We start from the raw sequence: 12,944 nt of genomic DNA, 5'->3' as shown, positions 1-12,944 counted from the left end.
CCCAGTATTCATTTACTAACGAGTTCCAGAAGCAGAGAGAAGAGTATATGGAGGAGAAAAACTTTCCTACCAGCAGAAGGAAGTTTCTCTGGGCTAAACTTGAGATCAATCATAGCCCAGGACGGCAGCGTATTTTCACTACTGGTGAAATTTCTGAGTTCCAGAGTTTAACAAGAAAGTTTTATATATATGTATGTATATATATATATATATATATATATATATATATATATATATATGTATATATATATATATACACACACACACACACACACACATATATACGTGTGTGTATATATATATATATGCACATATATATATATGGACACACATATATACATACATATGTATAGATATAATATACATATAAAGTAGATATATATATGTATATATGTATAATTTATTGTCAAATTGGTTTCCATACAACACCCAGTGCTCATCCCAGCAGGTGCCCTCCTCAATGCCCATCACCCACTTTCCCCTCCCCCTCACCCCCTATCAACCCTCACTTTGTTCTCAGTATTTAAGAGTCTCTTATGATTTGCCTCCTTTTCTCTCTGTAACTTTTCCCCCCTTCTCCTCCCCCGTGGTCTTCTGTTAAGTTTCTCAGGATCCACATATGAGTAAAAAAATATGGCACCTGTCTTTCTATGCCTGACTTATTTCACTTAGCATAACACTCTCCAGTTCCATCCACGTTGCTACAAATGGCCAGATTTCATTCCTTTTCATTGCCGCATAGTATTCCATTGTGTATATAAACCACATCTTCTTTATCCGTTTGTCACTTGATGGACATTTAGGCTTTTTCCATAATTTGGCTATTGTTGAGAGTGCTGCTGTAAACATTGGGGTACAAGTGCCCCTATGCATCAGTACTCCTGTATCCCTTGGGTAAATTCCTAGAGGTGCTATTGCAGGGTCATAAGGTAGATCTATTTTTAATTTTTGAGGAACCTCCACATTGTTTTCCAGAGTGGCTCTACAAGTTTGCATTCCCACCAACAGTGCAAGAGGGTTTCTGTTTCTCCACATCCTTTCCAGCATCTATAGTCTCCTGATTTGTTCATTTTAGCCACTGTGACTGGCGTGAGGTGATATCTCAGTGTGGTTTTGATTTGTATTTCCCTGATGAAGAGGGACATTGAGCATCTTTTCATGTGCCTGTTGGCCATCTGGATGTCTTCTTTAGAGAAGTGTCTATTCATGTCTTCTTCCCATTTCTTCACTGGATTATTTGTTTTTTGGGTGTGGAGTTTGGTGAGTTCTTCATAGATTTTGGATACCAGCCCTTTGTCTGATATGTCATTTGCAAATATCTTTTCCCATTCCGTTGGTTGCCTTTTCGTTTTATTGATTGTTTCCTTTACAGTGCAGAAGGTTTTTATCTTGAGGAGGTCCCAGTAGTTCATTTTTGCTATTAATTCCCTTGCCTTTGGAGATGTGTCAAGTAAGAAAATGCTGCAGCTGAGGTCAGAGAGGTTTTTCCCTGCTTTCTCCTCTAGGGTTTTGATGGCTTCCTGTCTCACATTCAGGTCCTTCATCCATTTTGAGTTTATTTTTGTGAATGGTGTAAGAAAGTGGTCTAGTTTCATTCTTCTGTCCTTCATTCTTACTGTCCAGCTCTCCCAGCAGCATTTGTTAAAGAGACTGTCTTTTTTCCATTGGATATTCTTTCCTGCTTTGTCAAAGATTAGTTGGCCATACATTTGTGGGTCCAATTTGGAGTCTCTGTTCTATTCCATTGGACCCAAATAGATAAAATCATGAATGAAAATGGAATTATTACAGCCAATCCCTCATAAATATAAGCAATTATCAGGGAATACTATGAAAAATTATATGCCAACAAACTGGACAACCTGGAAGAAATGGACAAATTCCTAAACACCCACACGCTTCCAAAACTCAAATGGGAAGAAATAGAAAATTTGAACAGACCCATAACTGGTGAAGAAATTGAATCAGTTATCAAACATCTCCCAACAAATACGAGTCCAGGACCAGTGGCTTCCCTGGGAAATTCTGCCAGACATTTAAAGCAGAGGTAATACCTATCTTTCTCAAGCTGTTCCAAAAAATAGAAAGGGAAGGAAAACTTCCAGACTCATTCTATGAAGCCAGCATTACTTTGATTCCTAAACCAGACAGAGACCCAGCAAAAAAAGAGAACTACAGGCCAATATCCCTGATAAATGTGGATGCAGAAATTCTTAATAAGATACTAGCAAATCGAATTCAATAGCATATAAAGAGAATTATTCACCATGATCAAGTGGGATTCATTCCTGGGCTGCACAGCTGGTTCAATACTCACAAACCAATCAATGTGATACATCACATTAATAAAAGAAAAGATAAGAACCATGTGATCCTGTCAATCAATGCAGAAAAAGCATTTGACAAAATTCACCATCCTTTCTTAATAAAAACCCTCGAGAAAGTCAAGATAGAAGGAACATACTTAAACATCATAAAAGCCATTTATGAAAAGCCCACAGCTAATATCATCCTCAGTGGGGAAAAACTGAGAGTTTTCCCCCTGATATCAGGAACACGACAGGGATGTCCACTCTCACCGCTGTTGTTTAACATAGTGTTGGAAGTGCTAGCATCAGCAATGAGACAACAAAAGGAAATCAAAGGCATCAAAATTGGCAAAGATGAAGTCAAGCTTTCATTTTTTGCAGATGACATGATATTATACATGGAAAATCCGATAGACTCCACCAAAGGCTGCTAGAACTGATACATGAATTCAGCAAAGTCGCAGGATACAAAATCAATGTACAGAAATCAGTTGCATTCTTATACACTAATAATGAAGCAACAGAAAGACAAATAAAGAAACTGATCCCATTCACAATTGCACCAAGAAGCATAAAATACCTAGGAATAAATCTAACCAAAGATGTACAAGATCTGTATGCTTAAAACTATAGAAAGCTTATAAGGGAAATTGAAGAAGATATAAAGAAATGGAAAAACATTCCGTGCTCATGGGTTGGAAGAATAAATATTGTCAAAATGTCAATACTACCCAAAGCAATCTACAAACACATTCTATGTAATCCCAATCAAAATTGCACCAGCATTCTTCTCGAAGCTAGAACAAGCAATCCTAAAATTTGTATGGAACCACAAAAGACCCCAAATAGCCAAAGTGGTAGTGAAGAAGACCAAAGCGGGAGGCATCACAATCCCAGACTTTAGCCTCTGCTACAAAGCTGTAATTATCAAGACAGTATGGTATTGGCACAAAAACAAGCGAGAAAGTCTTAAATGAGTTTCCAGAGATAAAAGAGAAATTGCACAGAAGAAACAAGAACCAGACTTACATTATACTTCTCATTTCCAGCTATAAATGCCAGAAGGAAATACAGCAATGTCCAAAGAATACAGAAAGAAAATGGATATAAACTTTCAATCCCAAATCCAGTTAAAGTATTAGTCAAGTATGAATAAAAGTCAGCTACTCTTTTAGATTTTCAGAGTCAATATGTTAATGCATATTTGTGGGGAAAAAGTGTCCAAGGATAAGCTCCCTCCAGGAAAAAAAGAAAATATAAATTGTATGAAGTTTCAAAGAAACAAGAAGAGACACAGATTGTATCAACTCAGATATATTCACCTGCAAGTTACAGAAGACCTAATTTAACATAACATAAAATAAGGGATTTTTTATATTATATATTCAGAATTTAGCTCTATAGTGACTGATGTGGATTATGTTTATGTTACCAGCTCTAACTCAGTATTTGTACCATAGAGTTTCACACTGCAAAAAATACATTGGCTTTAATTTCTTGTTTTGACAGTACATGTTAGCACCGCTAATTAATTCTACTTGACAGCCTTGTTTTCAAGCGTGGTTCTTTCCTGCCACAGTCAACATTTAGTTTTTGTTTGTTTCTTTTTTGTTAATTTTTAAAATATTTATTTATACTTGAAAGAGAGAGTCAGAGACAGACAGACAGAATGCAAGCAGGGGAGGGGCAGAGAGGGAGACATAGAATCAGAAGCAGGCTCTGGGCTGTTAGCACAGAGTCCGACGCAGGGCTTGAACTCACGAACCGCAAGATCATGACTTGAGCCACAGTGGACGCTTAACCGAATGAGCCACCCAGGCGCCACAGGTTTTTTTGATTGTTTCTTTATTTCATTCAAAAAGTATCTATCAGGCTTCTAGTGTGTGCCAGGCACTATGTAACACAATGGGACAAGAGATACCCTAGCCTTCAAAGAATTTGAATTCTGTTGGAGGAGAAACTCAGTTTCCTGATGGCAAGTTGTCTAGTCAGGAAGGACAGAAGGCTGTGGGGGCCCCTTTGGAGGGAGCACTTCCTGAGGAGATTGCGTCTAATCTGTGAACTAGAAGACAAATAGGAGTTATCTAAGTAAAACAGGAAGAGGGCACTGACTCAGGCACAGAGACGAACATGGGCAAAGGCTCAGGTGCAGGAAAGACCACGGGGTTTCCGTGGGAATGAGACTACCCAGCATGGAGAGTGAGTTCCAGTAGGGGAACCGTGAGAGATGAAGCTAAGAGGTCAGCAGGTTTCAGTTCAGGAAGGGCCTCATAAGCCATGCTGAAGGCAGTTGTACATTCCAAATTAATCTGGAATTGCGGTGTAAAAAATGAGTCACGCGTGCCTGGAGGGCTCAGTCACTTGAGCCACTGACTCTTGGTTTTGGCTAAGGTCATGATCGCATGGGTCACGCGATCCAGCCCCGTATTGGGGCTAGACAATTGGGGCTACTCTATGCTGACCGTACGGAGCCTGCTTGGGTTTCTCTCGCCCTCTCTCTCCCTTTGCCCCATCCCCACTGGCGTTCTCTCCTCTCTCAAAATAAATAAAAACATGAGTCACAGAGTATTAATATATTTTTGCCTCTTTCCTAAATGACTTAGAATTACATATCAATCTATATATCGATTTGTGCATTTTCTGAGTCAGATGTGGAGGCCCCTCAGATCAGCTGTCCCAAGGACATAGAGGCGAAGACCCAGGAACAGCAAGACTCCGCCAATATCACTTGGCAAATCCCCACAGCTAACGACAACTCTGGGGAAAAGGTAAGGTTTGTGCAAATATTTGCATCCTTTTCAAGTGGATTCTGAATGCGCTGCAAATATGTGCGATATTGAAGATTTACTAATACCCTCATGATAGTACTTTCTGTATAAACTCTACTCATAAATATTAATGCCTCATTGGATAAAAGAATGATTCACCTTGAATTTTTAGCTAGAAATCAGAAAAAAATCTCTAAAACGGAAACTTTTATTCCGTGGACTTGTTGTATTGTATATCCACTAAGATTACTTGACTAAAAATTCTTTGCCTCTTACTAGGCTCCAGTGATCTTTTAAGAAAAAGAAGATATGGAAACGATCTTAATTCCTATTTATGAACATATCTTTTAAAATATGAGCCCCAAACGACTGCATATTGGCCAAGCTGAAGGAGATTTCAGTGTTTTTTGTTTTTGTTTTTGTTTTTTTTTAAATTTTTTTTCAACGTTTATTTATTTTTGGGACAGAGAGAGAGCATGAACGGGGGAGGGGCAGAGAGAGAGGGAGACACAGAATCGGAAACAGGCTCCAGGCTCTGAGCCATCAGCCCAGAGCCTGACGCGGGGCTTGAACTCACGGACCGCGAGATCGTGACCTGGCTGAAGTCGGAGGCTTAACCGACTGCGCCACCCAGGCGCCCCGAGATTTCAGTGTTTTTAATTCAGCATTTTCTAACACAGTATTTTACTCAGAATACAATATTTTAATATTACATATACAGTAGCTTGAGATAATTATCCATCAGATGTTGGAAAAGAAATTAATTTATGATTTAACTCCCCTTGAACCTGTACTGTTAGTATTCACATACATGAAGATACTTTTATGGTACATTGTTTTCACAGCTGCATATAAATATGTACAAATCATGGCAGACAGGATATACTGGGGTGGGGCCCACAACACACACACAAAACTGTTCTGATAGTTGTGTTAAATATACTTATAATCAAGGTAACTTAAAAAAATTAACTATAGGTTACATTCTCAGGATTGATTGAGTGAGTGTGTGTGTGTGTGTGTGTGTGTGTGTGTGTGTGTGTGTGTGTGTGTCGTGTAAAACCAGCTTCTTTTTTTGTGTGGGGGGAGGGTATTTTTTTAATGTTTTATTTTTTCTAAATGTTTATTTATTTATTTTTGAGAGAGGCAGAGAGAGAGGGAGACAGAGAATCCCAAGCAGGCTCTGCACTGTCAGCACAGAGCCTGATGCAGGGCTCGAACCCACAAATTGTGAGCTGAAGTCAAGAGTCGGGTGCTTAACCAACTGAGCCACCCAGGCACCCCTATTTTTTTTATTTTTGTTTACTTTATGTTATTTACTGAGTGCAGTATTGGTTTCAGGAGTAGAATTTAGTGATTCATCAATTATATACAACACCCAGTGCTCATCATAACAAGAGACCTCCTTTTTCTTTCCTTTTTTTTTTTTTTTTTTTTTTTTTTTTTTTTTTTTTTTGTGCAAGAGAGGGCGCAAGTGAGCAAAGGGCAGAGAGAGAGAGAGGGAGGGAAAGAAGCAGGACTCACCCAAAGCAGAGCTCAAGCTCATCCAAAGCAGGGCTCGAACTCAGGAAGCGTGAGTTCATGATCTGGGCTGAAGTCAGATGCTTAACCAACTGAGCCACCCAGGCACAAGTGCCCTCCTTAAAACCCATCACACAGCCAGCAGATTTATTTATTTTATAAATGGAAGTTTGTACCTTTTGATCCCCTTTGCCCATTTCACCACCCCCACCCCTACCCCCATCCCCTCCTCTGACAACCACCATCTCTTCTCTGTATCTATGCGTTTGCTTTTTTGTTTTCTTAGAGTCTGCATTAAATGAGATCCTATGGTATTTTAGGTAACTAAAGACAAGGTAACTTTTACATGTGAACTTAAAAGTGCAAATGTGGTATCTAGTAGGTGATGTAAGTGTTGAACGATCAGTCCGTCATGTGTGGTTTTTACTTTTCACTAAAAGACCCATGAAAACATGGATGCATTGTTGTTACCTTCATCATGATCGTCATCAAGCTCTAAGAAGAGCACAGGGACACATTTCAGGATCTCATGAGAAGTCACACTAAATGCAGCACCTGTGTGTTGAAATATTTTTAACATTGCAATTGAAAAGACCAGGGTATTTGACTACAAAAGTATTTCTAAATTTGCATTTTTAAAATTTTCTAAATTAAAAGGCAAATAGCAAACTTGAAAAAAAATGCTTCAAAAGTGTCAAAAGTGAAGAATATGTACTACCTAACATGTTCATGTTATGTTATAACATAATTTTCAAAGGGACTAAGAAGGCAAGCATATCACTCAAAAAGAAAAGAACAGGGGTGCCTCGGTGTCTTAGTAGGTTAAGCATCCCACTCTTCATTTTGGCTCAGGTCGTGATCTCTCAAAATAAATAAACTTAAAAAAAAAGGAATGAATACGTCCATATTTCCATATCATGCAAACATGTGAGATTTTAATCTCGGTATAAGGCATTAAGAAACTGTGAATTAAAACAACAACCTGGTGTCATATTTTTGAGTTACCAAAAAGTAATGGTATTTAATATAGGTCAGAGAACTTAGAGTGGGAACTTTCACATTGACTCTCAAATACTGACAAATGAGAATGCAAATTACTACCGTGTTTTGGGAAAGGAATTTTGTATTATCTGTCATTACATTGTTAATGACTTCTGGTTAGTAATTCTGTTCTGGAAATGTATTATAAAGACATAATAAAAATATTTTAGAATTACCTGTTCAAAACTGTCCACCCCAGTATTGTTTGGTATAGTAAAATTTGGGACCAATTTAAATGTCCTTCAATAGATTTTTTTTAATTACCATATATTTATTCTATAGAAAATTACACAGACATTTAATCTTGAATTCTAAAGACTACGTAACAGAATAAAGAGTGTTTTAAGATATTATGTTTAAAAAACAAAGAATAATACTCCATGTGTATGTCAGCTGCACAAACTATGTAAATAGTAGTCTGGAAAGAAACATGCTAAAAGGCTGTGTCTGATTTTTTTTTCCGTTTCACTATATATATGAAATATTGATTGTGCCATTTAAAATTTTATTTTCCCTAATAATATTTAGATATAAGAACAGTAAATACACTGTCAGTATTACCCTTAACTTTCAAAATATTTATTTATCTCTAAAAGGTGTCCATCCATGTTCATCCGGCTTTCACCCCACCTTACCTCTTCCCAATTGGAGATGTTGCCATCACCTATACAGCCGTTGACCTATCCAGCAACCAAGCCAGCTGCACTTTCCACGTCAAGGTTGTCGGTAAGTCACAAAATTGCTTGAGTGGGATTGCGAAAATAATCCAGTAGCCCAAGGGCTTGGCTTCTCCTTTATCTTCAACAACTCCCTCCCCCCGATTCTCCCGGCTGGCTTTGAAACCTGCCCATGCCACTCCCTCCTTGAAACCTACATCCTCTTTAACCATTGCTGCCTCTCTTTGATTTCTTCCAATACGAGCCTTTGGAAAGGTTCCCAGTAATTGTCATCTGTTTTGTCTCCACAGCCATTTATATTCAAAGTCACTCAAGTGACTCTCGTCCCCTTCACTCACACACAAACTACTTTCATCAGGGGCATCACTGGTCTCTAGAGTTATTTCTACTGCACACTTTTTCGTTCTTATATCACATAATCTTTCCTTAGATTTTATCACCTTAGATTTTATTAACCACACTCTCCTTATCGAAACTGTCTCCTTCCCCAGCTTATCTGACAGCAATCTGTCTTGGTTCCACAACCTGTTTTTCTCATTTCTCCTTCTTTATCTCTTTCCTACATGGCTTCTCTTCCTCAGGCCGGCTCTCAAATGTGGATCATCCCCAAGGTTCCAGCCTTAGCCTTCTTTTCTTTCTCTCTCTCTCTCTCTCTCTCTCTCTCTCTCTCTCTGGTTTTTCTGGTGATTTTGTTAACTGACAACTTCCAGAATTCAATCTGAAGCTTAGATCTATTTTCTGAAATTCAAACCAATATATAGAACTGCCTATTCAACATTCCCAGGTAAATGTCTTACAGGCATTTCAGACTCACCCAAACCTAGTATATTTCTTAGCTCAGAATGGCACAACCAACCGCCTACCTACCATGCAAAAATCTGGAAGTCATCCCTGACTCCTCTCCTTCCATCACCAACACTCAATTATTTCTCAATTCTTCTGGTTTCATCTACATATTGTTTCGGAAATCTGCCCTAGTCTCTTCACCCTCACAACCACTGCTGTAGATCAGTCCTTATTTTGGATGGGGTGCTGGTTCATTTCTTAGTCTTCCAATTGCTCTTTGTACTTTCAATCAATTCAGTAGATATTCAATAGATACCAGGTACCCACCACCAAGAAGTAACATGTGGAGAAATAGGATACGTAGCAGCCTGTAGTGGTCAAGAGCACAGACTCTGAACCCGATCTGCTTCATCCAAAAGTAGAGTATAGGGTTATTGTAAGGCTTTTAATTAGTTAAAATATACAAACCACTCGAACTAGTGCCTAACTCACATTAAGTTCTGTGTAAACATATTGACATTTAGCAATATTCACCTCATATATTTTAATCTGTTTGTTTAAAATTTCAACACAACAAGTTCATTTTATGTTAAGAATTTTACATAACTTCTTGAAATAACTAATGTATAATCAGACCGGCTCCTGACCCTAGAAATGATAGGTTTTGGTAGAAGTGCATAGAAAGAGACTCAAGTAAAAATCCGTCTACTTCATTTCAGAGTGCTTAGGTATTTTAAATGCTTTCTCACTTGTTTTTTTTTTTCCCAACGTTTATTTATTTTTGGGACAGAGAGAGACAGAGCATGAACGGGGGAGGGGCAGAGAGAGAGGGAGACACAGAATCGGAAACAGGCTCCAGGCTCTGAGCCATCAGCCCAGAGCCCGATGCGGGGCTCGAACTCCCGGACCGCGAGATCGTGACCTGGCTGAAGTCGGACGCTTAACCGACTGCGCCACCCAGGCGCCCCTTCTCACTTGTTTTAAGCATGAACTTGGCCAGTCATATGTAAAAGATGCTGGATTCATTTTTTGTGGTGCTGTGATCTTAAGCATGGCATTGTGGTTCAAGCATTTGCCAAGTTTCAATGTTTCGCCATGAAGAGTCAGCACAGTGAAATGTAAAATACGTACTCAAGTGTCTGACTAGACACTAGCTCAATTTTCAAAGTGTGACAGAGAGAGGTGACCTGGGGAAGACGAGGAAGCGGGAGAAGGTGAGAGAAAGGGAGACGAGGCGAGAGGGAGGGAAGAGAGAGAGAGAAAGATAAGAGAGAAGATATTCTAAAGCCTGCATTTTCTTGTTTCCTCAGATGACAGGGTGTGGGTGTCTTATTGGTAAATGAGAGGAGGCAGGAATGCTTTGGGTTAGCTTTCCAGGGAATACTGCCTCACTTGCTTTGAAATGGGCTTTCTCTCTCTCCTTTGGACACCACGACTCCGCTGGTACCTCGCATTCTTTTGACAGTAATTGACTGAGTCTTAGCACCCTCTCGTACCTGCGGTTCGACTTTAAAATATTCGTCTAGAATCAGATGAGTGTAGAAAATCTTGGAAAGAACCGATTTGCAATGTCTTTGGGAAAATAGTAAATACCACCAGATTCTTCAGTTTAACTGTAAATGGTCACTCTTCAAGCGCACAGACCTCCACTGAACATTTTTTTTTCACTTTTTTCTTTGTGCAGCAAGTTTTTCTGAGCCTGTGTGACAGGCCAGGTGCTGTGCTATGCAGTGGAAACCTAACTGTGAGCAAGAGAGACTTCGTCACTGGTCCCCAGAGTTTACAGTCTAGAAAAGGAGTCAAACCAAAGGTGCTAGACCAATGAAATGACAAGCATGAGGAAAAGAGAAATGGAATTTATTCATAAGACGTAGTGTACAACAGAAATCTCTACATTCTCACGGATACAGCTCATTTAATTTCGGAGTGTGTGTTTTCATATATCATGTAAAGAAACACCCTGGTCTGGATGCCTGCGGCTGCAATTTTCTAGCTTAGTGACCTCAGATGAGTCCCTTTATTTGCATACTCTGAGATTTGGTCATTTCACTCCTTCCGCTTCTCTGGGAAGGTTCTCTTCACTTCCTGGCCGCATCTAGAATTGCCTTTGACACCACTGTGATTTTAGGTGATCACAGTGATTTTAGATTTAGTGATTTTAGTGAATAGGGTGATTTTAGACACCTAGCATTTCTTCTTCAACAGGCAGAGGGAAGTATAGCAAGAACCAGCTCTCTCTCCTGCCTTGAGACGAGGGATAACAAACTCTCATTGTCAAAGGAGCTCCAGGGCCAGCCTTGTGCTAACAAGGTCAAGGCTCTCTGCCAGCACAAGTAGACTTCAGTTCTCTTATGCAAACCTCCTCGTCATTTTTGAATATCAGTTGTGACTTCTTTCTCTGCTTTCCTGTCTTTTAGACGTGGAACCGCCTAGCATAGACTGGTGCAGATCCCCACCTCCGATGCAGGTCTCGGAGAAGGAGCATGCTGCAACCTGGGATGAACCTCAGTTCTCAGACAACTCAGGTGCGAGCCCAGGGATTTTGTGGTCAGCATGGTAACACTGAATTGTGTTTCCTTTTTAAAAGCTTTTTTAAAACGTTTATTTTTGAGAGAAAGTGTGAAAGAGTGATGGGGGCGGGACAGAGAGCGAGGGGGCCAGAGGATCCGAAGCGGGCTCTATGCTGATAGCAGACAGCTCCATCTGGGGCTTGAACTCCTGAACCATGAGATCATGACCTGAGCTAAAGTCGGACGCTTAAGCACCTGAGACCCGCAGGCACCCCTTAAAAGCTTTTGAAAGGATAAAAGAAATGAAAAGCAAATTACGTCTTGTCTAAGTGGTATGAATAATCACATAAGGTAATATGTTTTAATCTAGGATAATTACGTGTCATTTAATATTATTAATCTTACCCATTCTTTAGGTTCCCTGCCTTCATTCAGTATTTAGCGGACATTTATTAAACCTGTACTAGGAGGACTTGAAGATTTCTATAAATTCACTGAATCTCTAAGCTTATATTGTCCTGAAGGCATAAACTATGCATTTTATTCGTATCTTTAGTACAGTTTATGTATTCATGCCCATTTCTTAAACATATGCCCCCAAAATGATAAAAGTTCATAGGACAGCAGAAAAAAAAAAAAGAGCAAACACAACTGAATTTCATATTAAAGGTTTCACTAACGCCCAGTAAATAATAATAAAAAATGCAAATTACATAGATTTCTTAATTAAGTTTCTCCAGGGTCCCAACAGACTGACCCATTCGAGGAAAATCACTTATTCAGCAAGAATGCCTTAGTCTAACGAACCTTTTGAGTCTACCACTTCTGCGTTGTAGCGTAACATCGTTTGTTTTTCACTAGTGGCCAAATCAACGTAAGTTGCGTGCCCATCTGGTTTACATAAATAGAAAATGAAAATTCAAATCAAAGCAAGTGAGAAGTAAAGTGACTGCAGACCAGTCACCCCACAACTAGATCCCTTCTTTCCCTTCTAGGGGCTGTATTGATCATCACCAGAAGCCATACACCAGGAGACCTTTTCCCTCATGGGGAGACTGTAGTGCAATATACAGCCACGGACCCCTCAGGCAATAACAGAACATGTGACATCCACGTTGTCATAAAAGGTATTCTCTTCATAAGCCTCGAAAAATCTGGTTGACATTTGTTACGTTTAATTGCTGTGTTTTATGGCAGAAAATAGGCTGTGCGAAGCAGGTTTGTGAATTTAGAATACTGACAGATTTTATTTACGTTTCTGATTATTATTGCTTCACCTGACGATAGGTAGAAATATTTTCTTCCAGGGTAGTCTTTTTCAGTTTATTTTTT

The 12,944-nt window shown here is 39.3% G+C and overlaps 1 protein-coding gene across 2 annotated transcripts in view; it reads left to right on the top strand.

Annotated features, from left to right (window-relative positions):
• Positions 1 to 12,944, top strand: part of SVEP1 (sushi, von Willebrand factor type A, EGF and pentraxin domain containing 1) — a 205,435-nt gene that overhangs the window by 76,652 nt on the left and 115,839 nt on the right. For both annotated transcript variants that reach the window (XM_086683694.1, XM_086683693.1), the window contains exons 8-11: positions 4,959 to 5,077; positions 8,236 to 8,365; positions 11,520 to 11,627; positions 12,608 to 12,739. In XM_086683694.1, coding sequence (XP_086539820.1) covers positions 4,959 to 5,077; positions 8,236 to 8,365; positions 11,520 to 11,627; positions 12,608 to 12,739 — 489 coding nt within the window. The remainder of the gene's footprint in view (positions 1 to 4,958; positions 5,078 to 8,235; positions 8,366 to 11,519; positions 11,628 to 12,607; positions 12,740 to 12,944) is intronic.

The sequence above is a fragment of the Puma concolor genome, chromosome D4 (assembly GCF_028749965.1).
Source record: "Puma concolor isolate L17-30 chromosome D4, mPumCon1.1.hap2, whole genome shotgun sequence".
NCBI lineage: Eukaryota > Metazoa > Chordata > Mammalia > Carnivora > Felidae > Puma > Puma concolor.
This window is presented reverse-complemented; position numbering and strand designations above follow the sequence as displayed.